Source organism: Hyla sarda, chromosome 2, assembly GCF_029499605.1.
Source record: "Hyla sarda isolate aHylSar1 chromosome 2, aHylSar1.hap1, whole genome shotgun sequence".
Taxonomy (NCBI): domain Eukaryota; kingdom Metazoa; phylum Chordata; class Amphibia; order Anura; family Hylidae; genus Hyla; species Hyla sarda.
Window position 1 is genome coordinate 4318204 of NC_079190.1, and position 27990 is coordinate 4346193.

At 44.3% G+C, this 27990-nt stretch overlaps 1 protein-coding gene across 1 annotated transcript; it reads left to right on the forward strand.

Moving 5' to 3' along the window:
- Nucleotides 1–489: 489 nt before the first annotated feature.
- On the forward strand, nt 490–27990 carry LOC130358185 (interleukin-1 receptor-like 2). Its single transcript, XM_056561058.1, has 5 exons — nt 490–543; nt 4573–4632; nt 8840–8896; nt 9971–10100; nt 27488–27990. Exons 1-5 carry the CDS (start codon nt 501–503, stop codon nt 27702–27704), a joined length of 507 nt encoding a protein of 168 aa, XP_056417033.1. The 5' UTR covers nt 490–500; the 3' UTR covers nt 27705–27990.

Here is a 27990-nt window from a genome sequence, read left to right on the forward strand (position 1 = left end):
GTTTGTGTACAGTGTGTGAGTACAGTGTGTGTGTACAGTGTGTGAGTACATTGTTTGTGTACAGTGTGTGTGTACAATGTGTGTGTACAGTGTGTGAGTACAATGTGTGTGTACAGTGTGTGTGTGTGTGTGTACAGTGTGTGAGTACAGTGTGTGTGTACAGTGTGTGTGTACAGTGTGTGAGTACATTGTTTGTGTACAGTGTGTGAGTACAGTGTGTGTGTACAGTGTGTGAGTACATTGTTTGTGTACAGTGTGTGTGTACAGTGTGTGTGTACAGTGTGTGTGTGTGTGTGTGTACAGTGTGTGAGTACAGTGTGTGAGTACATTGTTTGTGTACAGTGTGTGTGTACAGTGTGTGTGTACAGTGTGTGTGTGTGTGTGTGTGTGTGTGTGTGTGTGTACAGTGTGTGCGGGGGATTCCCTATGACTCCTCCGCCCCCATGTGACCGCTCCTTTCTATAAATGTCAGCCTGACGGTGGCGGAGGAGATCCTCATCATGCAGCGTCCAGCAGGGAGGACGGGGCTCGGCTCAGCACAAGGTAAGATGTCAGCAATAGGCTGCAGGGGCTCTAGGGGGCGACATAGCAATTAAAGGGGTACTCCGGTGGAATTTTTTTTTTTATTAAAATCAACTGGTGCCAGAAAGTTAAACAGATTTGTAAATTACTTCTATTAAAAAATCTCAATCCTTCCAGTACTTTTTAACAGCTGTATGCTACAGGGGAAATTCTTTTCTTTTTGAATTTCTTTTATGTCTTGTCCACAGTGCTCTCTGCTGACACCTGATGTCCGTGTCAGGAACTGTCCAGAGCAGGAGAGGTTTGCTATGGAATTTGCTCCTACTCTGGACAGTTCCTGACATGGACAGAGGTGTCAGCAGAGAGCACTGTGGTCAGACTGCAAAGAAATTCAAAAAGAAAAGAACTTCCTTTGTATTATACCACAGCTGATAAGTACTTGATGAATTAAGATTTTTAACCCCTTAAGGACCAGGCCATTTCACACCTTAGGACCAGAGCGTTTTTGCACATCTGACCACTGTCACTTTAAACATTAATAACTCTGATGCTTTTACTTATCATTCTGATTCTGAGATTGTTTTTTCGTGACATATTCTACTTTAACTTAGGGGTAACATTTTTTGGTAACTTGCATCCTTTCTTGGTGAAAAATCCCCAAATTTGATGAAAAAATTGAAAATTTTGCATTTTTCTAACTTTGAAGCTCTCTGCTTGTAAGGAAAATGGATATTCCAAATATTTATTTTATTTTATTCACATATACAATATGTCTACTTTATGTTTGCATCGTAAAATTTATGAGTTTTTACTTTTGGAGACACCAGAGGGCTTCAAAGTTAAGCAGCAATTTTCCAATTTTTCACAAAATTTTCAAACTCATTTTTCAGGGACCAGTTCAGGTTTGAAGTGGATTTGAAGGGTCTTCATCTTAGAAATACCCCACAAATGACCCCATTATAAAAACTACACCCCCCAAAGTATTCAAAATGACATTCAGTCAGCGTTTTAACCCTTTAGGTGTTTCACAGGAATAGCAGCAAAGTGAAGGAGAAAATTCACAATCTTCATTTTTTACACTCACATGTTCTTGTAGACCCAATAAAAGGAGAAAATGTATACTTATATTTGTAGCCCAATTTCTCTCGAGTAAGCACATACCTCATATGTCTATGTAAAGTGTTCAGCGGGCGCAGTAGAGGGCTCAGAAGCGAAGGAGCGACAAGGGAATTTTGGAGAGAATGTTTTTTTTAAATGGTTTTTGGGGGGCATGTTGCATTTAGGAAGCCCCTATGGTGCCAGAACAGCAAAAAAAAAAAAAAAAAAAAAAAAAAAAAACACATGGCATACCATTTTGGAAACTAGACCCCTCGGGGAACGTAACAAGGAATAAAGTGAGCCTTAATACCAAACAGGTGTTTCACGACTTTTGCATATGTAAAAAAAAAAAAAAAAATTTCACTAAAATGTGTTTCCCCCCTAATTTCACATTTTTGCAAGGGTTAATAGCAGAAAATACCCTCCAAAATTTGTAACCCCATCTCTTCTGAGTATGGAGGTACCCCATAAGTTGGCCTGAAGTGCACTACGGGCGAACTACAATGCTCAGAAGAGGAGGAGCGCCACTGAGCTTTTGGAAAGAGAATTCATTTGGAATGGTAGTCAGGGGCCATGTGCGATTACAAAGCCCCCCGTGGTGCCAGAACAGTGGACCCCCCCACATGTGACCCTATTTTGGAAACTACACCCCTCGCAGAATTTAATAAGGGGTGCAGTGAGTATTTACACCCCACTGGCGTTTGACAGATCTTTGGAACAGTGGGCTGTGCAAATGGAAGATTAAATTTTTCATTTTCACGGACCACTGTTCCAAAAATCTGTCAGACCCCTGTGGGGCGTAAATGCTCACTGTACCCCTTATTACATTACATGAGGGGTGTAGTTTCCAAAATGGGGTCACATGTGGGTCTTTTTTTTTTTTGTTTATGTCAGAACCGCTGTAAAATCAGCCCCCCCCTGTGCAAATCACCTATTTAGACCTCAAATGTACATGGTGCTCTCACTCCTGAGCCTTGTTGTGCGTCCGCAGAGCATTTTACTCTTACATCTGGGGTATTTCCGTACTCAGGAGAAATTGCATTACAAATTTTGGGGGTCTTATTTTGCTTTTACCGCTTGTGAAAATAAAAAGTATGGGGCAACACCAGCATGTTAGTGTAAAAAAAAAAAAAAATATTATACCAACATGCTGGTATAGACCCCAACTTTTCCTTTTCATAAGGGGTAAAAGGAAAAAAAGCCCCCAAAATTTGTAGTGCAATTTCTCACAAGTACGGAGATACCCCATATGTGGCCCTAAACAGTTTCCTTGAAATACGACAGGGCTCCGAAGTGAAAGAGCGCCATGCGCATTTGAGGGCTTCATAGGGATTGCATAGGGGTGGACATAGGGGGATTTTACGCCAGTGATTCCCAAACAGGGTGCCTCCAGCTGTTGCTAAACTCCCAGCATGCCTGGACAGTCAGTGGCTGTCTGGAAATGCTGGGAGTTGTTGTTTTGCAACAGCTGGAGGCTCCGTTTTGGAAACACTGCCGTACAATACATTTTTCATTTTTATCGGGGGGGGGGGGGGGGGGGGGGGACAGTGTAAGGGGTGTATATGTAGTGTTTTAGAGTTTACCGCTAGGAGTTTGTGCTGCGGCGACAAAATTGCCGCAGCTCAAACTTGAAGCAGAAAACTAACTGTAAAACTGCCTGTGTGAATGTACCCTGTACATTCACATGAGGGGGGATCGCCGACATGGGGGGTCTGATGACCCCCCCTCGGCATTTGCACGGGGTGCCTGTTGAAGGATTTCAGCAGGAATGCCATTCCGATCTCTGCCCGGCGGGCGGCAGAGACCGGGGAAACACCAAGACGTCCGGGGACGTCCTTGGTCCTTAAGAGGTTAAATAGAAGTAATTTAGAGATCTGTTTAACCTTCTGGCACCAGTAGATCAAAAAAAAATGTTTTTTCAAGTACTCCTTTAAATGCCGGTAATCCCTTGCGTCTAGTGGTCCCATCAGGACCCTTGTGATGTAATTACCGGCATATGTCGGCTGATTCATTAAAAAAAAAAAAGGTTTAAAAAAATATATAAATAAGCTCCTCCCCTAATAAAAATCCATTTCAGAAATAAAAAAATAAAAACTTAGCAATTAAACAGTTAACGTCCCATGCAAAAATGTTAAAGCATAATGTTAATGACCCCAAATGGTGAACGGTGTAAAAGGGAAAAATAAATACTAAAAACAACAGAAATGCTGAGTTTTTTGTCACATCAAATAGCAGAAAAAATAATTAATTATAAAAAAAATCAGAAAGTCCCATAAAACAAAAATGGTACCGATAAAAACGCGAGATCACGGTGCAAAAAAGGCCAATTATAGAACCGCGAATACGGAAAAATAAAAGAGTTATAGGAATCAGAAGAGGATTTTATGCAAACTCATTTTCTTAGATAAAATAAATAAATATATATTAACAGCAGTAAAAACAAAAATCACAAAACCTGTATAAAATATGTCGCTGTCATCGTAATTCGCAAAGTGCACGGAGTAGAAGCACAATAGCATTTTTTTAAATTAAATTTTACCTCACAAATATATTTATTTTGGGGCTTCGCTGTAAATGTTATGGTAAATACACAATGTTATTACGCAGTACAATTGGGCGCAACAAGTTCTCATATTCGTCTGTGGATGGAAAATTGGGACTATTAGCCCGGTCGTTAAAGAGTTAAAAAACTTAAAAAAAAAAAGTGTATACACAAAAACACAAACACATATATATATATATAGATTCATTCATTTACAGTTTTTGTTTAGTCCCTCTGGGGGTCTTGTATCATCCGCTCCATACCCCTTACTGACCCCAGATGAGGACCCCCTGAGTCGGTGCTGTGGGGGATGTAGAGATGGGTCAGGGCAGTGACAGGGACCCCCGGGGCCACATATGGGCCCCAATATACTAGGGGGAGTGAACTGAATGTCACCTCTGTTGTTACAGGTCGGGGGAGGGTAATTGTCCTGTCTACTGCCCTCTACAGCCTCATCAGTGTTACTGCAGGTAAGATCTGCCCCAATGTATAATATACCGTAAGATCTGCCCCAATGTATATTATACCGTAAGATCTGCCCCAATGTACATTATACCGTAAGATCTGCCCCAATGTACATTATACCGTAAGATCTGCCCCAATGTACACTATACCGTAAGATCTGCCCCAATGTACATTATACCGTAAGATCTGCCCCAATGTACATTATACCGTAAGATCTGCCCCAATGTACATTATACCATAAGATCTGCCCCAATGTACATTATACCGTAAGATCTGCCCCAATGTACATTATACCGTAAGATCTGCCCCAATGTATATTATACCGTAAGATCTGCCCCAATGTACATTATACCGTAAGATCTGCCCCAATGTACATTATACCGTAAGATCTGCCCCAATGTACATTATACTGTAAGATCTGCCCCAATGTACATTATACCGTAAGATCTGCCCCACTGTACATTATACCGTAAGATCTGCCCCACTGTACATTATACTGTAAGATCTGCCCCAATGTACATTATACTGTAAGATCTGCCCCAATGTACATTATACTGTAAGATCTGCCCCAATATACATTATACTGTAAGATCTGCCCCAATGTATATTATACTGTAAGATCTGCCCCAATGTACATTATACCGTAAGATCTGCCCCAATGTACATTATACTGTAAGATCTGCCCCAATGTATATTATACCGTAAGATCTGCCCCAATGTACATTATACCGTAAGATCTGCCCCAATGTATATTATACCGTAAGATCTGCCCCAATGTATATTATACCGTAAGATCTGCCCCAATGTATATTATACCGTAAGATCTGCCCCAATGTACATTATACCGTAAGATCTGCCCCAATGTATATTATACTGTAAGATCTGCCCCAATGTATATTATACTGTAAGATCTGCCCCAATGTACATTATACTGTAAGATCTGCCCCAATGTATATTATACTGTAAGATCTGCCCTAATGTATATTATACCGTAAGATCTGCCCCAATGTACATTATACCGTAAGATCTGCCCCAATGTACATTATACCGTAAGATCTGCCCCAATGTATATTATACCGTAAGATCTGCCCCAATGTACATTATACAGTAAGATCTGCCCCAATGTACATTATACCGTAAGATCTGCCCCAATGTACATTATACCGTAAGATCTGCCCCAATGTACATTATACCGTAAGATCTGTCCCAATGTATATTATACCGTAAGATCTGTCCCAATGTATATTATACCGTAAGATCTGTCCCAATGTATATTATACCGTAAGATCTGCCCCAATGTATATTATACCGTAAGATCTGCCCCAATGTATATTATACCGTAAGATCTGCCCCACTGTACATTATACCGTAAGATCTGCCCCACTGTACATTATACCGTAAGATCTGCCCCAATGTACATTATACTGTAAGATCTGCCCCAATGTACATTATACTGTAAGATCTGCCCCAATGTATATTATACTGTAAGATCTGCCCCAATGTATATTATACTGTAAGATCTGCCCCAATGTACATTATACCGTAAGATCTGCCCCAATGTATATTATACCGTAAGATCTGCCCCAATGTATATTATACCGTAAGATCTGCCCCAATGTATATTATACCGTAAGATCTGCCCCAATGTACATTATACCGTAAGATCTGCCCCAATGTACATTATACTGTAAGATCTGCCCCAATGTATATTATACTGTAAGATCTGCCCCAATGTACATTATACCGTAAGATCTGCCCCAATGTATATTATACCGTAAGATCTGCCCCAATGTATATTATACCGTAAGATCTGCCCCAATGTATATTATACTGTAAGATCTGCCCCAATTTACATTATACTGTAAGATCTGCCCCAATGTACATTATACTGTAAGATCTGCCCCAATGTACATTATACCGTAAGATCTGCCCCAATGTATATTATACCGTAAGATCTGCCCCAATGTATATTATACCGTAAGATCTGCCCCAATGTATATTATACTGTAAGATCTGCCCCAATTTACATTATACTGTAAGATCTGCCCCAATGTACATTATACTGTAAGATCTGTCCCAATGTACATTATACTGTAAGATCTGCCCCAATGTATATTACAGTGGGTATCAAAAGTTTGGGCCCCCCAGGTAACAATTTGTATTAATGTGCATAAAGAAGCCAAGGAAAGAGGGAAACATCTCCAAAAGGCATCAACTTACAGATTAGACATTCTTATAATATGTCACCAAAAGTTACATTTTATTTCCATCATTTACACTTTCAAAATAACAGAAAAAAAAAAATGGCGTCTGCAAAAGTTTGTGCCCCCTGCAGAGTTAATATCTTGTACTGCCCCCTTTGGCAAGTATCACAGCTTGTAAACGCTTTTTGTAGCAGCCAAGAGTCTTTCAATTCTTGTTTGAGGTATCTTTGCCCATTCTTCCTTACAAAAGTCTTCCAGTTCTTTGAGATTTCTGGGCTGTCTGTCACGCACTGCTCTTTTAAGGTCTATTCATAGATTTTCAATTATGTTGAGGTCAGGAGATTGTGAAGGCCATGGCAAAACCTTCAGTTTACGCCTCTTGATGTAATCCCCGTGGATTTTGAGGTGTGTTTAGGATCCTTATCCATTTGTAGAAGCCATCCTCTCTTTAACTTCAGCTTTTTCACAGATGGCATCAAGTTAGCATCCAAAATTTGCAGAAATTTTATTGAATCCATTTTTCCTTCTACTCGTGAGATGTTCCCATTGTCACTGGCTGCAATACAACCCCAAAGCATGATTGATCCACCCCCATGCTTAACAGTTGGACAGAGGTTCTTTTCATTAAATTCTGTTCCCCTTCTTCTCCAAACGTACCTTTCTCATTCTGGCCAAAATGTTCAATTTTAACCTCATCGGTCCACAGAACTTGTTTCCAAAATGCATCAGGCTTGTCTATATGTTCATTTGCAAAGTTCAAACGCTGATTTTTGTGGTGAGGACGTAGAAGAGGTTTTCTTCTGATGACTCTTCCATGAAGACCATATTTGCACAAGTATCTCTTTATAGTGGAATAGTGCACCACAACTCCAGTGTCTGACAGATCTTTCTGGGGGGATTGTGCAGTCAAACGTGGGTTTTGAATTGTTTTTCTCACAATGGGTCTTCCAGATCTTGCTTTAACTTCCACTGTTCCTGATGACTGCCATTTCTTAATTACATTCCGAACAGAGGATATTGACATCTGAAAACGTTTTGCTATCTTCTTATATCCTTCTCCAGCTTTGTGAGCATCAACTATTTTCAGTTTCAGATTTCTAGACAACTGCTTAGAAGAACCCGTGGTGCTGATTGTTGGGGCAAGGTCAGATGAGTCTGGGCATTTAAAACCTTTGAGATGACATCACTTGGTCTTCCCAGATGATGATTGAGAACAATCCATGACACTGGCAGGTCTCAGCTTTGTAAAGGGCGCAGTGCATGCTATAAATTCTGCAGGGTGCCCAAACTTTTGCAGACGCCATTTTTTTGTTTTCTGTTACTTTGAAAGTGTAAATGATGGAAATAAAAACATTTGTTGACATATAAGAATGTCTAATCTGTAATTTGATCCTTTTGGAGATTTTTCCATCTTTCCTTGGCTTCTTTATGCACATTAATAAAAAATTTTACCTGGGGTGCCCAAACTTTTGATTCCCATTGTATATGATGACCCACAAACATCATATGTGATACAGCAAACTGTGACATCATAAAGGGGGCGGGGCTGTGATCACATGTCATTATATTACTATTGTATTATATCAGTGATGTCATACAGGGGGCGGGGCTGTGATCACATCATTATATTCCTATTATATCAGTGATATCATACAGGGGGCGGGGCTGTGATCACGTCATTATATTACTATTATATCAGCGATGTCATACAGGGGGCGGGGCTGTGCTCACATGTCATTATATTACTATCATATTATATCAGTGATGTCATACAGGGGGCGGGGCTGTGAGCATGTCATTATATTACTATTATATTATATCAGTGATGTCATACAGAGGCGGGGCTGTGATCACATCTCTTTATATTACTATTATGTCAGTGATGTCATACAGGGGGCGGGGCTGTGACAACCATGATATAGAGGTGTGTATCTTCTATAATGGATTTATGACATACCGTATATGAGCCGTACAGACATGTTACATGGACTCCTCTTATTTATTGCAGCCTCATATACACCGCAGATTATTAACCCCAAAAACGACTCAATCATCAATAAGAAAGGTAAGTCCCTATGTACTCCACACAGCGCCCCTAGTGGTCATACAATTTGCTGCTGAACCTCCAATAAGGCGTAAAATCTCTCATATAAAGATGAGTAGTGACGTCATAGCAATAAAATATTAAGTATATAATGTGTGACATTCTGAACCAGTGTGCCTCCAGCTGTTGCAAAACTACAACTCCCAGCATGGCCGGACAGCCTCCGGCTGTCCGGGAATGCTGAAAGTTGTAGTTTTGCAGCAGCTGGGGGCACCTTCCTTGGGAAACACTGTCATAGAACTATCACAATTACATCACGTCATTATATTATATCAGTGATGTCATACAGGGGGCGGGGCTGTGATCACATGTCATTATATTACTATTATATTATATCAGTGATGTCATACAGGGGGCGGGGCTGTGATCACATGTCATTATATTACTATTATATTATATCAGTGATGTCATACAGGGGGCGGGGCTGTGATCACGTCATTATATTACTATTATATCAGTGATGTCATACAGGGGGCGGGGCTGTCATCACATGTCATTATATTACTATTATATTATATCAGTGATGTCATACAGGGGGTGGGGCTGTGATCAGTGTAATTATATTACTATTATATCAGTGATGTCATACAGGGGGCGGGGCTGTGATCAGTGTAATTATATTACTATTAGATCAGTGATATACAGGGGGCGGGGCTGTGATCACGTCATTATTATATCAGTGATGTCATACAGGGGGCGGGGCTGTGATCACATGTCATTATATTACTATTATATTATATCAGTGATGTCATACAGGGGGCGGGGCTGTGATCACATGTCATTATATTACTATTATATTATATCAGTGATGTCATACAGGGGGTGGGGCTGTGATCAGTGTAATTATATTACTATTATATCAGTGATGTCATACAGGGGGCGGGGCTGTGATCACATGTCATTATATTATATCAGTTATGTCATACATTCTGCAATAATCCTGTATTAACTCCAGAGCTGAACTCTATATTCTGCTCAGTGTTTTGGCTCCTATATCCCCACCCCCACTTGCTGATTGATTCCCTTCTTCCTCAGACGAAGGTCTAACCATATCCTGCAGTGCAAACACCACGTTTGAGAAGTTTCATAATGTCTACTGGTTGGTGAACGGAACATTCGTGGAGGACGTGTACCCTGATGGACGGGTAACCGAGAAGACTGGAAAGTGAGTACAGCTCCGGAGTATAATACAGGATATAACTCAGGATCAGTACAGGATAAGTAATGTAATGTATGTACACAGTGACCTCACCAGCAGAATAGTGAGTACAGCTCCGGAGTATAATACAGGATATAAATCTAGATTTTCCTAGCTTGTGACGGAAAATATTAGTTATATGAAGACAGGAGGCGAGTATCTTATGCATTATTCTTTCTTTAATAATGCCCATAGCAGAAACAAAATTCAGTAACAATCAGTGTAGAGAAAAAACTACAACTCCCAGCAGCCCCAGGACCACAGCAGCCACTCCTTGTCTGTAGCCCCTATATAAGGACTGCCCACATATAGATCCTCCTCTTTCTTCACGCGAATCAGAGCCGCACAGGAAACCGAACTCCAGCCAGACGTCCCCACCGCTCCTTGCATCTTCGGCCAGCCGGCCCGGAACTCAGGAAACAAGGCCAAACGTCGGCCTAACTTCGTCCCAACGGGGACCGTAAGGAACCCAAGCAATGCGTAACCAACAGGTTATCCGTAATCGGGAAAACAGCCGATGCATTCAGTATCCTGAAAAAGATAACAAAAAATCGTAATAGGGTGGGTAGGGAGGGAAGATACTCGCCTCCTGTCTTCATATAACTAATATTTTCCGTCACAAGCTAGGAAAATCTAGATTTATATATCAGACAGGAGGCTCATATCTTATGCAAGTTCAAAGCTAACAAATAGCGACAAAAGACGACAAACCAGACATAGCATTATAAAACCGACATGGAAACATGGGCCTCCGGCCTGAAGTAGAACCGGCGAAAGGTGGTCTCTGACGACCAATCAGCAGCCATGAGCAAGTCAGAAAGGGAGCCCCCTGTTGTGACTATTTTAGTAGCCATAGCACCCCTGGAAGAATGAGCTCCGAACAGGGAGACGTCTATGCCCGCCATATCCATGGCCGAACGCACCCAACGCGCCAGAGTAGCGGAAGCCACTGGATGATGAGGTCTGACATAAGAGATGAGAAGTTGAGAAAAATCCGGAGAACGCAGATCCGCAGTCTGCGATTCGTACGCCTGTAGGCAACGAACCACACAAAGTCGAGGGTGCGCGGGAAAGAACGGGTAGAAAACTGAGTGGATACCCGTCTTGGTCCGTCGGACCACCAAAAACTTGACCCCCTGAGGCGAAAATTGTCGCCTAGAGATGTCCAAAGCCTTCACGTCCGAGACGCGCTTAATAGACACTAAACATAAAAGGACAGTCAGTTTATATGACAACAGTTTCAGGGAAAGACCGTCATTGTCCTCCCACGAAACAAACATCTCGAGTAACCTGGAGACATCCCAGGTCAACTGATATCTCGGTCGAGGGGGGCGCTTGAACTTAATGCCGGGCAGAAGCCTACATACCAGCGGGTGTTTGCCCACCGGCAAAGAGTCCACTGGGCAATGGTAAGCCGCGATAGCCAATCGGTATACGTTGATGGAACTATAAGATTTTCCAGATTCAAAAGAATCTGCCAAGTAGTTCACCACTACAGACACAGGTGCATGTACGGGATCAATCTGTCGTTGATCACACCAACGAACCCAGAGCCTCCAGGCTGATCGATAAGCCGATCTAGTCCCGGGGGCCCAGGCCAGGGCGAGGAGATCCCTAGCTGATCTTGAAAGGTCGTGATCCGCATCCGGGACCCCGAAACCAACCACGCTAGGAGAGGGAGGTTGCCCTCCACTACCAGAGGGTGAAGACCCCCGGTCGGGTTGGAGAGAAGCTGCGGAAATTGGGGTAGAAGTCTGGGATAGTCCACGGCCATCCCCAGAAGGAGAGGAAACCACGGTTGTGTTGGCCACCAAGGAGTGATCAGCACAATCGTCGCCCTCTGGTTCATCGTATGCAGGAGGACTCTGGAGATCATCTGGAATGGGGGAAACGCGTAGTGCGTTCCCCTGGGCCAGATGAGACGGAAAGCGTCGACTGCCGACGCCTCCGGGTCCGGTCTCAGGCTGAAAAAACGAGGCAGCTGATAATTGAGGCGAGAAGCGAAGAGATCCGTGCATAATGGACCCCAAAGCTGTCTCAACCGTACGAAAACGGACCGATCCAGCCGCCAATCGCTGGAATCTAGTAAATAGCGCGAATTCCAGTCGGCCACCGTGTTGGAGACCCCCGGAATATACTCCGCCACCGGGATAACGTTGCGATGTAGGCAGAAATGCCAGAAGTCCTTGGCCAGATCTGCTAGGATCTTGGACCTGGTGCCCCCTAGGCGGTTGACGTATTGGACCGCCGCCACGTTGTCCATGCGTAACAAGACACAACAATTGGATGCCTGTGGCATGAAACTCTTGACGGCAAAAAATGCCGCCAGGAGTTCCAAGGCGTTGATGTGCAGATCGACCTCCGTGGCGGACCAAGTCCCTCCTGTGGAAGCCTCCCCGCACCGTGCACCCCAGCCGAGACGACTCGCGTCCGACTCTATGATGATGTCCGGACAGGAGTTGAATATGGTCTTGCCGTTCCACTCGACGGCATGACGGAGCCACCATTGTAACTCCTCGATGGCTGCCGGACAAAGAGGAACCTCGTCCGCATATCTGAGGCCCTGACGCAGATGCATGATCTTGAGTCTCTGAAGGGCCCTGTAGTGCAAAGGGGCCGGGAAGATGGCTTGGATAGAGGCCGCTAGAAGCCCCACCAAACGTGCTAGTACTCTTAATGATAAGCACCCTCTGCGCAAGACTGCCCTGATCTCCTTGCAGATCAGGGCCAATTTGGATTTGGGAAGGCGGAGAACGGCCTGGTTGGTGTCCACCAAGAAGCCAAGGAACTCCATCTCTTGCATTGGGACCAAAACCGATTTTTCTCGGTTGATTATGAATCCCAGACTCTGCAGTAGCAATACCGTCCATGACATGTGGAGAGAGGCCTGAGCTTTGGAGCGGGCCATGATGAGGAGGTCGTCCAGATAAATGATCAGACGTACCCCTCTGCTCCTCAAGGATGCCACCACCGGTTTCATCAGTTTTGTGAAACACCACGGGGCTGATGAAAGGCCGAACGGAAGGCAAGTAAACTGCCACATGTGGTCTTTCCAGAGGAAATGAAGAAAATGTTGGGAATCTTGGTGGATAGGGACGGTGAGGTAGGCGTCTTTCAAATCCACCTTTACTAGCCAGTCGCCTGGTTGCAATAGATCGCGAAGGGAGTGAATTCCCTCCATCTTGAAATGGCGATACGTGACATGTTGGTTTAGTTCCCGAAGGTTTATGACCGGACGGTAACCGCCCCCTTTTTTCTTCACTAGGAAGAGGTTGCTTACGAATCCTAGGGAAGATGGGTCGATCTCCTGGATCGCCTGTTTGGATCGGAGATCCTGGATCTCGTTGTCTATGAGAACTATACTTTGTTGTGAAAATCGGATAGGGATTGGTCGCACACCTAGAACCGGTAGGGATTGGAGTTCTATGTGGAATCCCGCTACTGTCTGAAGAATCCACGCGTCTGCCGTAATCGCAGACCAGGCGTGGGAAAAATACATCAGGCGCCCCCCCACAGGAATGTGAACATGTGGAATACCAGGCACACTTACCGGTAGGTGGACGGGAACGGGGGTATCCACGTCCGCCACGTCCGCGCCAAGGACGGCCTCTGGGAGGGAAGAAAGGCGACGGTTGTGCCAATGGGACGGTGTAGGACGGAGGAGCCTGAGGATATTGGTATTGGGCATGGGGTCTGCCCTGTGGCCTATAGGAGGGGGTGCGGCCGGCAGATCGGCCTCTACCTCTGCCGGCCCGAGGAAAAATTTTACTGGTCCCTGATTTCTTTAATGAAGTCTGGGCTTTATCCAAACCTGTAAATAGGCCGACAAACCTGTTCATGTCTTTCATCAGGTTGTCCCCAAAAAGCATCCCTGCTGCTGCAGGCCCAGACTCGGTCTCAGCCAGGTGGGACAGTTGTGGGTCGAGGCGCATAAGAATCGACCTACGTCTTTCAGTCGAGCAGGTGGTGTTGGCGGTACCTGCTAGACATATGGCTCTCTGGGCCCACCCGCGGAGTTGACTGGTGTCGACGGGTTGATCCGTCGTAGCGGCCTGTTCAGACAGGTTGAGTATTTTAGTGAGCGGGCCCATTAAATCCAGAATACGCTCCTGAATGGTTTTAAAGGAGCGTTCTATTCCCTTTTTAGGGAATTTACCCGATTTCATAAGATATTTAGTCAAAATGGGGTCTACTTCGGGGGTAGCCACCACTTTGTTGGGAATAAAGGGTCTAGGACACTCAGCCCTCAGTTTGTTACGGCTGGTCCTGTCTAGGGACTTACGAGCCCAAAGCTCCACATACTGGGCTACGTGGGGGAGTGGGGACCATTCGCCCGATCTTGGATGGGAGATTGAATCAGGGTGAAAAAGGGGTTCACCTAGGGAGTCTAGGATCACAGTGCCCTGTGCAACAGGGTTGGCGTCGGTGTCAAACGCCATATCCCCAGCATCCTCGATATCAGGAGTGGATTCATAACCGTCAGACTCGTTGGATGATCCCGACGAATCCTCATCCGAGGAATCTACGTATGAGTCGGGTTTAGTCCGCCTAGCGGATCTGTGCCTCTTTTCTTGTAACTCCCTGAGGCCCAGGGGTCGAGTGGAGTCTGATGGATGCTGGGGTTGGCAGACCGGGGTAGGGGCTGCCTGGAGCACATTATTGTCTTCCCCTGCCGGGGAGTCAGATGTCGCCAAAGTATGTTTCCTTTTATGGGAAACTTTGCCCTTTTTAATCGGCGGTTCTCCGCCCTGAAATGGTGGGATAGACACACCGGATACCACAGGTAGTGATCCGGAGGGTATCATGGCGGAAGCCAAAGCCGCCTGAACAGATTTATTAATTAAGTCCTGTATCTGGTTGGCGGTCATGAATTGGGCAGCATCTAAAGAAGAACTCTCCCCTCTGAGGGGAACAGATGAAGGTTCTTCAGCCATGGTGAGTAACAGGTTAATAGTATAGTATAGCAAGGGAAAGGAATAAATTCCTGTCTTAGGGGGGGTAAATCTACCTACAGGCTAATAGGACAGATAAAGTAACAAGGGAAAGGAATAAAATTCCTGTCTTAAGGGGTAAATCTACCTACAGTAGAACAGTAAGGGTAGTACAGGCTCCGTCCTCCACACCGCTAGCGTTGCACTGACGCAGCGGTGGAAGGTGAGCCTGAGAGTCCCTGTACCCGGGAACGAAGTCTCACGAGACTACGTCCGGCAGGGGTCTGATTGGAAGGCGCGGGAGCGCCTTCCAGTGACAAGAATAAGAAACTCCTCCCCTCTCAGAGAGAAGGCTGCGAGGAGGAATGCGGCCGACACCGGGAGGATCCGCCCCTTTCCCGCGCGCACGAAAGCGCCGAAGACGGAGGAGAAAAGAGCTGAGGCGCAGGTAAAATGGCGCCGGAAGAGGTGAAAGGGAGGACGGTTAAGGGTAGGATGAAGCGACAGCAGAGAAAAGAATAGCGGAGCGGTAAACCGGCGCAAGGGGTTAGCACCGGAGAAGCCGCTGACCGAAAAGGAAAACAATGTACAATATATGGAGGGGAGAAATAACCGCTCCCACAACACTATAAGCTCTAAAATCTACAATATCTATAATAGCTTAGAATGAGGAAAAACACAATGTATGAAATCACAGATAACACTTAGCTTGCATGCTCTGCCATGAGCAGAAAGAAAGAGGAGGATCTATATGTGGGCAGTCCTTATATAGGGGCTACAGTCTAGGAGTGGCTGCTGTGGTCCTGGGGCTGCTGGGAGTTGTAGTTTTTTCTCTACACTGATTGTTACTGAATTTTGTTTCTGCTATGGGCATTATTAAAGAAAGAATAATGCATAAGATATGAGCCTCCTGTCTGATATATAACTCAGGATCAGTACAGGATAAGTAATGTAATGTATGTACACAGTGACCTCACCAGCAGAATAGTGAGTACAGCTCTGGAGTATAATACAGGATATAACTCAGGATCAGTACAGGATAAGTAATGTAATGTATGTACACAGTGACCTCACCAGCAGAATAGTGATTACAGCTCTGGAGTATAATACAGGATATAACTCAGGATCAGTACAGGATAAGTAATGTAATGTATGTACACAGTGATCTCACCAGCAGAATAGTGAGTACAGCTCCGGAGTATAATATAGGATATAACTCAGGATCAGTACAGGATAAGTAATGTAATGTATGTACACAGTGACCTCACCAGCAGAATAGTGAGTACAGCTCTGGAGTATAATACAGGATATAACTCAGGATCAGTACAGGATAAGTAATGTAATGTATGTACACAGTGACCTCACCAGCAGAATAGTGATTACAGCTCTGGAGTATAATACAGGATATAACTCAGGATCAGTACAGGATAAGTAATGTAATGTATGTACACAGTGATCTCACCAGCAGAATAGTGAGTACAGCTCCGGAGTATAATATAGGATATAACTCAGGATCAGTACAGGATAAGTAATGTAATGTATGTACACAGTGACCTCACCAGCAGAATAGTGAGTACAGCTCCGGAGTATAATACAGGATATAAATCTAGATTTTCCTAGCTTGTGACGGAAAATATTAGTTATATGAAGACAGGAGGCTCGTATCTTGCATTAAATCTTTCTTTTTAATGCTCATAGCAGAATATTTTAAAAACCATACAAAACTCAAATTCCAAAGAAAAAACTTTAGAACTACATCTCCCAGCAGCCCTTGTGTCTCTCTTCACCCCTCCTAGCCCGACTGGCTCATATATAAAGGGCTGTCTGGAACCACTCCTCCTCTTTCTTTATGCAGTTGTCAGCACGGCGGGTGTCATCGTGAAGTACAGGAACAAATCCGACTTGTGGTCGTCTGCATACATGGTCAACCGGACCGCAGGAACCTGAGCAAACAGGAACAAATCTCATGAACAAGAGAACCGGATTATATCAGCCTCCATAGAGCAGATGCACGTAGTCCACTTCAATAACCTGGAAAAAAAGAAAACAACAAACACCGTGATAGGGTGGGTCGGGAGGGAAGATACTCGCCTCCTGTCTTCATATAACTAATATTTTCCGTCACAAGCTAGGAAAATCTAGATTTATATATCAGACAGGAGGCTCATATCTTGCAAGTTCAAAGCTGAAAACAATGATAGATATAAATATACTACAAGACTGACATAGAGACATGTTCCTCTGGACGGAAATAAAATTGCCGGAACGTCGTCCGAGACGACCAATCAGCAGCCATAAGAAGATCCGACAGAGAACCACCGGACACCACTACTTTAGTAGCCATAGCCCCTCTGGAAGAATGGGCGCCAAACAGGGATACGTCAATCCCTGCCATTTCCATAGCTAACCGCACCCACCGGGCTAAAGTGGCTGAAGTGACCGGGAGGTGTGGTTGAACGTAAGAAATAAGCAATTGATTAGGGTTAGAAGAACGAAGAGGTGCTGTCCTAGACTCATATGCCTGGAGGCAACGAACCACACAAAGTTTGGGATGCGCTGGAAAGTATGGATAGAATACGGACTGAAGACCTGTCTTAGTCCTGCGCACCACGGAAAACTGAACACCACCCGGCGAGAACTGTCGTCGAGTGATATCCAAAGCTCTAACATCAGATACCCTCTTTATAGAGACCAGACATAAGAGGACAGTCAACTTCACAGAGAACCTTCAGGGAAAGATCATTGTTGTCTTCCCAAGAGGAGAACATATCCAAAACACGGGAAACATCCCACGTAGAACTATATTTAGGTCGAGGAGGACGTTTAAATTTTATTCCACGCAGAAGCCTGCAGACTAAAGGATGCTTGCCCACCGGCAAAGAGTCAACCGGAGAGTGATAAGCAGAAATAGCAGATCTATAAACATTTATTGAGCTATACGATTTACCCGAATCGAAAGATTCAGCTAAATAATTAACCACTATCTGTACAGGTGCTTGAACGGGATTAATTTCCCGTTGAACACACCAACGAACCCAGAGTCCCCAGGCAGATCGATATGCCAATCTAGTCCCCGGGGCCCAGGCCAGGGCGAGGAGATCTCTAGCTGACCTTGAAAGGTCGTTACCTGATTCAGGCACCCCGAAACCAACCAAGCAAGGAGAGGCAGGTTGCCCTCCAGTACTAGGGGATGAAGACCCTTGTTCGGATTCGTCAATATGTGGTCCAGGGCTGGTAACAGCCTGGGAAAGTCTATCGTCATCCCCAGAAGTCGAGGGAACCATGGCTGAGTCGGCCACCACGGGGTGACCAACACTACCGTCGCCCTCTGAATCAATATCTGACCGAGGACCCTCGTGAGCAGTTGGAAGGGAGGGACTGCAGACGCTTCCGGGTCGGGCCTCCAACTGTAGAACCGTGGTAACTGGTGGTTGAGGCGAGAAGCAAAAAGGTCCGTATGTAGCGGACCCCAAAGATCTCGCAGAGCCAGGAATATCGACCGATCTAGTTTCCAATCGCTGGAGTCTGCCAGATATCGGGAGTTCCAGTCTGCCACGGAGTTGGATGTCCCCGGGATATATTCCGCTATAGGGACAAGGTCGTGGGACAGACAGAAATGCCAGAAGTCGGAAGCTATGTCCGCTAGTACTCTGGACCTCGAACCTCCAAGGCGGTTGATATATTGAACCGCCGCTACATTGTCCATGCGTAACAGCACGCAACAATTTGACTCCTGTGAAAGGAAACTCCTGACCGCGAAAAATGCTGCCAGCAGTTCCAATGCGTTGATATGGAGAAGAGACTCTTCTTCCGACCATATCCCGCCTGTAGATTGATGACCGCAGCGGGCGCCCCATCCCTGCCTGCTCGCGTCCGATTCTATGATCACGTCTGGGCAGGAGTTGAAAATGGACTTGCCATTCCACTCTACAGCGTGGCGAAGCCACCAACGTAGTTCCTCCACCGATTCCGGACATAGTTGTACTTCGTCCGCATAACGCAAACCTCGCCGGAGGTGCAAGGTCTTGAGTCGTTGGAGTGCCCGATAATGGAGCGGAGCCGGAAAGATATCTTGAATGGATGCCGACAATAAGCCGACTATGCGAGCGATCACCCTCAAGGATACCCGACCCTTGCGTAATACAGCCCTGATTTCTTTGCGGATCAGGGCTAGTTTGGCTTTGGGCAAACATAGAACTGCTCTTCTGGTGTCCACCAGAAAACCTAAAAACTCCATCTCCTGAGCTGGAGATAGAACGGATTTTTCGTGGTTTATAAGAAAACCAAGTTCTTCCAACAGGGAGATTGTCCAATGACAGTGGAGACTGGCTAATTCTCTGGAATGGGGCATGATGAGTAAATCGTCTAGATAAATTATCAGACGTACTCCTCTGCTCCTGAGAGCGGCTACCACGGGTTTCATCAACTTTGTGAAACACCAGGGGGCTGACGACAGACCGAATGGGAGGCACGTGAATTGCCACAGACGGTTCCCCCAGTGAAACCTTAAGAAAGGTTGGGAAGCGTGATGCATTGGCACGGTAAGGTAAGCATCCTTGAGATCTACCTTGACTAGCCAATCTCCGGGGCAAAGGAGGTCGCGTAAAAGATGGATGCCTTCCATCTTGAAGTGACGGTACATCACATGTTGATTTAGATTTCTCAGGTTTATTACGGGGCGATAACCTCCACCTTTCTTCCTTACCAAGAAAAGGTTGCTTAGGAACCCCGTGGTCAAGGGATCGACTTCTAGAACCGCTTGTTTGTGTACAAGTTCTTGGAGTTCTCCGTCTATCAGGGATCTGTTGAGATCCGAGAACTGGATAGGTGGAGGGACGAACTCCATGTCCGGTAGAGATTGAAATTCTATTTGATAACCCGCTACTGTATTCAGTACCCAGACGTCTGCAGTAATCATGGACCAGACGTGGGAAAAATACCTCAATCTGCCCCCCACCAGTGTATGGGGAATGTGTGGGGGAGTTGTACTCACCAGTAGACGGTCTAGCACGGGGGTATCCTCTACCTCCTCGGCTTCTCCATGGTCTTCCCCGGGGCGGAAAGAAGGGGGCGGGTTGTACCACCGGAACGGAGTACTGTGGTTGTGGTGGAACGTAAGGTGGAGCGGCAGGTCTGGCATAGGGCCTGTAGAAATTGCCTCGGCCGGCAGATCGGCCGCGTCCTCTGCCGGCCTTGTTAAAAACCTTGCCCCCATTGGTTTTCTTTAATGAGGACTGGGCTTTATCCAGGCCTTTGAATAAGCCAACAAACTTATTAACGTCCTTTAAAAGGTCGTCACCGAAAAGTAAACCCTCAGCCGAGGGGCCAGGTTCGTTCTCGGCTAGGTGAGAGAGCTGGGGTTCCAGTTTCATTAAAATAGACCTTCTACGCTCTATTGAACACGTAGTATTGGCCGTACCTAGTAGGCAAATGGCACGTTGTGCCCATCCCCGGAGCTGGGTTAAATCTACGGGGTCACTAGAGGAAGCGGCTTGTTCAGACAAATTGAGGATCTTTGTTAGGGGGCCAAGCAGATCTAAGATCCTATCTTGTATAGTCTTAAAGGATCTCTCTATCCCTTTCTTTGAGTATTTCCCAGCTCTGGATAGGTATTTCATAAGTATGGGGTCTACTTCAGGCGTCTCGGCCACCTTCTTGGCTATAAAGGGACGAGGGCATTCTGACCTTAGCTTATTTCTGTTTACCCGGTCCAATGCCCGCCGGGTCCAGAACTCTATATAAGTAGCCACCTGGGGCAAGGGGGCCCAGTCCCCTGATCGGGGGTGGGATATGTCGTCCGGATTAAAGAAGGGTTGCCCCAACGTATCTAGGAGGGCTTCTCCTGATACCTCCGGCTCGGCGACATTAGCGTCCGCCATAATGCCCGCATCAACGTCTGACTCGGAGTCTGCGTCCTCCGGTTCTTCAGAGTCCTCAGCTGACTCATCTGATGTATTATAAGAGTCAGGTTTAGTCCGCTTGGCGGATTTATGCCTCTTATTAGAATACTCCCCGAGGCTCGGGGGTCGCACTGAGTCATTCTGAACTGTTAATGGTGCGGGTTGACAGTCTGTGGAGGGACCTGTCGGGAGCATAAATTGTACTTCCCCTGCCGGGGAGTCGAAAGGCACGGTGACGTGCTTGCGTTTACGCAGAGCCTTGCTTGGCTTAGGAATGTCTGCCGATGTGGTAGGCAACATTTGAGTAGATGCAGAGGCCAGGGCAGCTTGCACTGACTTATTTATGAGATCCTGTATCTGCGAGGCAGAGAGGAATTGTGGGGTGTCAGGGGTTAATAACTCCCCCACAATCAAAGACTGAGAGCTTTCTCCAGCCATACCAATGTTTTGATATTTATTGAAGCTAATAAGTCTAAGCTTAGAGCACTGAGTAAAAAGGTAGGTATGATAGTTATCAATGCCAGGGGAAGAACCCTTACAGCGTGCGCTGGAATCTATATAGTAATGGAGGGCCGTGTATGCTCCTGACCTGCTCACACTCGCCGTTCGCACCCGACTGACGAGGTGGGAGGAGGAGCGGAGAAGTATTAACGCTCAGAGCCGAAATATCACGAGAACTCGGCCGAGAGTCTCGTGATAGGACGGGAACTGAGCGCGCAGCGCAGCGATAGGTCAGTGGTTGGAGGAGGGCACGCCTCCTCCCCACCCTGCCGACAGTGCGCGGAGATAGCGGAGGAAGATGAAGGCGCGAAAAGGGAGAAAATGGCGCTGGTAAGTGAAAAGAGAGATAGGGTGGAAGCGCTGTCTAACTGTATGTTAAGCTAAAAAACCGGCCCAAGAGTCGCGTCGGGGACCGCGATCTAAACTGCAATCGCGGTCGGGACGCAGCAAGAAATAAGATTAGTAAGAGTAAAAGACATATATAAAAAACATATAAGAGGAATGAGAAACGAGGAGTAGTACTGAGTAAATCAGTACAGAAGAAGCAATACACAGAATCAATGAGGAAAGAAACATAAAAATATATAAATCCAGTAATACTTATCACTTAACTGACTGCCATGAGCAGAAAGAAAGAGGAGGAGTGGTTCCAGACAGCCCTTTATATATGAGCCAGTCGGGCTAGGAGGGGTGAAGAGAGACACAAGGGCTGCTGGGAGATGTAGTTCTAAAGTTTTTTCTTTGGAATTTGAGTTTTGTATGGTTTTAAAATATTCTGCTATGAGCATTAAAAAGAAAGATTTAATGCAAGATACGGGCCTCCTGTCTGATATATAACTCAGGATCAGTACAGGATAAGTAATGTAATGTAATGTACACAGTGACCTCACCAGCAGAATAGTGAGTACAGCTCTGGAGTATAATACAGGATATAACTCAGGATCAGTACAGGATAAGTAATGTAATGTATATACACAGTGACCTCACCAGCAGAATAGTGAGTACAGCTCTGGAGTATAATACAGGATATAACTCAGGATCAGTACAGGATCAGTAATGTAATGTATGAACACAGTGACCTCACCAGCAGAATAGTGAGTACAGAGTATAATACAGGATATAACTCAGGATCAGTACAGGATAAGTAATGTAATGTATGTACACAGTGATCTCACCAGCAGAATAGTGAGTACAGCTCTGGAGTATACTTATCCTGTACTGATCCTGAGTTATATCCTGTATTATACTCCAGAGCTGTACTCACTATTCTGCTGGTGAGATCACTGTGTACATACATTACATTACTTATCCTGTACTGATCCTGAGTTATATCCTGTATTAATGTAATGTATGTACACAGTGACCTCACCAGCAGAATAGTGAGTACAGCTCTGGAGTATAATACAGGATATATCTCAGGATCAGTACAGGATAAGTAATGTAATGTATGTACACAGTGATCTCACCAGCAGAATAGTGAGTACAGCTCTGGAGTATAATACAGGATATAACTCAGGATCAGTACAGGATAAGTAATGTAATGTATGTACACAGTGATCTCACCAGCAGAATAGTGAGTACAGCTCTGGGGTATAATACAGGATATAACTCAGGATCAGTACAGGATAAGCAATGTAATGTACACAGTGACCTCACCAGCAGAATAGTGAGTACAGCTCTGGAATATAATACAGGATATAACTCAGGATCAGTACAGGATAAGTAATGTAATGTATGTACACAGTGACCCCACCAGCAGAATAGTGAGTACAGCTCTGGGGTATAATACAGGATATAACTCAGGATCAGCACAGGATAAGTAATGTAATGTATGTACACAGTGACCTCACCAGCAGAATAGTGAGTACAGCTCTGGGGTATAATACAGGATATAACTCAGGATCAGCACAGGATAAGTAATGTAATGTATGTACACAGTGACCCCACCAGGAGAATAGTGAGTACAGCTCCGGAGTATAATACAGGACATAACTCAGGATCAGTACAGGATAAGTAATGTAATGTATGTACACAGTGACCTCACCAGCAGAATAGTGAGTACAGCTCTGGGGTATAATACAGGATATAACTCAGGATCAGTACAGGATAAGTAATGTATGTACACAGTGACCTCACCAGCAGAATAGTGAGTACAGCTCTGGAATATAATACAGGATATAACTCAGGATCAGTACAGGATAAGTAATGTATGTACACAGTGACCTCACCAGCAGAATAGTGAGTACAGCTCTGGGGTATAATACAGGATATAACTCAGGATCAGTACAGGATAAGTAATGTAATGTATGTACACAGTGACCTCACCAGCAGAATAGTGAGTACAGCTCTGGAGTATAATACAGGATATAACTCAGGATCAGTACAGGATAAGTAATGTAATGTATGTGCACAGTGACCTCACCAGCAGAATAGTGAGTACAGCTCTGGAGTATAATACAGAATATAACTCAGGATCAGTACAGGATAAGTAATGTAATGTATGTACACAGTGATCTCACCAGCAGAATAGTGAGTACAGCGCTGGAGTATAATACAGGATATAACTCAGGATCAGTACAGGATAAGTAATGTAATGTATGTACACAGTGATCTCACCAGCAGAATAGTGAGTACAGCTCTGGAATATAATACAGGATATAACTCAGGATCAGTACAGGATAAGTAATGTATGTACACAGTGACCTCACCAGCAGAATAGTGAGTACAGCTCTGGGGTATAATACAGGATATAACTCAGGATCAGTACAGGATAAGTAATGTATGTACACAGTGACCTCACCAGCAGAATAGTGAGTACAGCTCTGGGGTATAATACAGGATATAACTCAGGATCAGTACAGGATAAGTAATGTAATGTATGTACACAGTGACCTCACCAGCAGAATAGTGAGTACAGCTCTGGAGTATAATACAGGATATAACTCAGGATCAGTACAGGATAAGTAATGTAATGTATGTGCACAGTGACCTCACCAGCAGAATAGTGAGTACAGCTCTGGAGTATAATACAGAATATAACTCAGGATCAGTACAGGATAAGTAATGTAATGTATGTACACAGTGATCTCACCAGCAGAATAGTGAGTACAGCGCTGGAGTATAATACAGGATATAACTCAGGATCAGTACAGGATAAGTAATGTAATGTATGTACACAGTGATCTCACCAGCAGAATAGTGAGTACAGCTCTGGAGTATAATACAGAATATAACTCAGGATCAGTACAGGATAAGTAATGTAATGTATGTACACAGTGATCTCACCAGCAGAATAGTGAGTACAGCTCTGGAGTATAATACAGGATATATCTCAGGATCAGTACAGGATAAGTAATGTAATGTATGTACACAGTGATCTCACCAGCAGAATAGTGAGTACAGCTCTGGAGTATAATACAGGATATAACTCAGGATCAGTACAGGATAAGTAATGTAATGTATGTACACAGTGATCTCACCAGCAGAATAGTGAGTACAGCTCTGGGGTATAATACAGGATATAACTCAGGATCAGTACAGGATAAGCAATGTAATGTACACAGTGACCTCACCAGCAGAATAGTGAGTACAGCTCTGGAATATAATACAGGATATAACTCAGGATCAGTACAGGATAAGTAATGTAATGTATGTACACAGTGACCCCACCAGCAGAATAGTGAGTACAGCTCTGGGGTATAATACAGGATATAACTCAGGATCAGCACAGGATAAGTAATGTAATGTATGTACACAGTGACCCCACCAGGAGAATAGTGAGTACAGCTCCGGAGTATAATACAGGACATAACTCAGGATCAGTACAGGATAAGTAATGTAATGTATGTACACAGTGACCTCACCAGCAGAATAGTGAGTACAGCTCTGGGGTATAATACAGGATATAACTCAGGATCAGTACAGGATAAGTAATGTATGTACACAGTGACCTCACCAGCAGAATAGTGAGTACAGCTCTGGAATATAATACAGGATATAACTCAGGATCAGTACAGGATAAGTAATGTATGTACACAGTGACCTCACCAGCAGAATAGTGAGTACAGCTCTGGGGTATAATACAGGATATAACTCAGGATCAGTACAGGATAAGTAATGTAATGTATGTACACAGTGACCTCACCAGCAGAATAGTGAGTACAGCTCTGGAGTATAATACAGGATATAACTCAGGATCAGTACAGGATAAGTAATGTAATGTATGTGCACAGTGACCTCACCAGCAGAATAGTGAGTACAGCTCTGGAGTATAATACAGAATATAACTCAGGATCAGTACAGGATAAGTAATGTAATGTATGTACACAGTGATCTCACCAGCAGAATAGTGAGTACAGCGCTGGAGTATAATACAGGATATAACTCAGGATCAGTACAGGATAAGTAATGTAATGTATGTACACAGTGATCTCACCAGCAGAATAGTGAGTACAGCTCTGGAATATAATACAGGATATAACTCAGGATCAGTACAGGATAAGTAATGTATGTACACAGTGACCTCACCAGCAGAATAGTGAGTACAGCTCTGGGTATAATACAGGATATAACTCAGGATCAGTACAGGATAAGTAATGTATGTACACAGTGACCTCACCAGCAGAATAGTGAGTACAGCTCTGGGGTATAATACAGGATATAACTCAGGATCAGTACAGGATAAGTAATGTAATGTATGTACACAGTGACCTCACCAGCAGAATAGTGAGTACAGCTCTGGAGTATAATACAGGATATAACTCAGGATCAGTACAGGATAAGTAATGTAATGTATGTGCACAGTGACCTCACCAGCAGAATAGTGAGTACAGCTCTGGAGTATAATACAGAATATAACTCAGGATCAGTACAGGATAAGTAATGTAATGTATGTACACAGTGATCTCACCAGCAGAATAGTGAGTACAGCGCTGGAGTATAATACAGATATAACTCAGGATCAGTACAGGATAAGTAATGTAATGTATGTACACAGTGATCTCACCAGCAGAATAGTGAGTACAGCTCTGGAGTATAATACAGAATATAACTCAGGAATCAGTACAGGATAAGTAATGTAATGTATGTACACAGTGATCTCACCAGCAGAATAGTGAGTACAGCGCTGGAGTATAATACAGGATATAACTCAGGATCAGTACAGGATAAGTAATGTAATGTATGTACACAGTGATCTCACCAGCAGAATAGTGAGTACAGCTCTGGAATATAATACAGGATATAACTCAGGATCAGTACAGGATAAGTAATGTAATGTATGTACACAGTGATCTCACCAGCAGAATAGTGAGTACAGCTCTGGAGTATAATACAGGATATAACTCAGGATCAGTAATGTAATGTATGTACACAGTGACCTCACCAGCAGAATAGTGAGTACAGCTCTGGAGTATAATACAGGATATAACTCAGGATCAGTACAGGATAAGTAATGTAATGTATGTACACAGTGATCCCCACCAGCAGAATAGTGAGTACAGCTCTGGAGTATAATACAGGATTTAACTCAGGATCAGTACAGGATAAGTAATGTAGTGTATATACACAGTGACCTCACCAGCAGAATAGTGAGTACAGCTCTGGAGTATAATACAGGATATAACTCCGGATCAGTACAGGATAAGTAATGTAATGTATGTACACAGTGACCTCACCAGCAGAATAGTGAGTGCAGCTCTGGAGTATAATACAGGATATAACTCAGGATCAGTACAGGATAAGTAATGTAATGTGTATACACAGTGACCTCACCAGCAGAATAGTGAGTACAGCTCTGGAGTATAATACAGGATATAAGTCAGGATCAGTACAGGATAAGTAATGTAGTGTATATACACAGTGACCTCACCAGCAGAATAGTGAGTACAGCTCTGGAGTATAATACAGGATATAACTCCGGATCAGTACAGGATAAGTAATGTAATGTATGTACACAGTGACCTCACCAGCAGAATAGTGAGTACAGATCTGGAGTATAACACCACTATTCTGTATTTTGCAGGGTAACACCAGGGAAATCCAAGAGACATTTTACCGTGGTGCAGACATTGGAGTTCACCAGGACTCAGGCTGAAGACTTCACGAATACGTTCACCTGTGTGGTGCAGGATCCGGCAGGAGCCGACAAGAAGAGGTTTAAGCTTAAGGCAGATGACGAGAAACACGTCAGAATAATGTTAATAAAAAACAGAAAACAACGAGATCGGGACATACACTAGAAACGACATCCGTGCACTGGAACAATTCATTAAGTGCCGGGAACAACCACAATCACAACAACTACTCATGGAGATCTCTGTGTGTTGGGATAATTATATAAAGATAAAACAATGACTTAATATCATTGATACCTCCATGTTGGATTTGACAAGATTGTACGTCACTAGTTCCTGTAAAGCTTGGAGATTCTTGTTAGTGTCTAACTTTTGCAGTGTTGTTTCCCAAAGCAGCGTGCCTCCAGCTGTTGCAAAACTACAGGAAATAGTAGGGGTATTCCAGGAAAAA

Bases quoted from the DNA above. Each gene is read 5' to 3' on its own strand.
- LOC130358185 (XM_056561058.1), top strand. From the start codon at position 501: ATGCAGCGTCCAGCAGGGAGGACGGGGCTCGGCTCAGCACAAG. The intron at 544-4,572 runs GTAAGATGTCAG...CTGTTGTTACAG, and splicing joins GGGGCTCGGCTCAGCACAAG to GTCGGGGGAGGGTAATTGTC. The intron at 10,101-27,487 runs GTGAGTACAGCT...TGTATTTTGCAG, and splicing joins GTAACCGAGAAGACTGGAAA to GGTAACACCAGGGAAATCCA.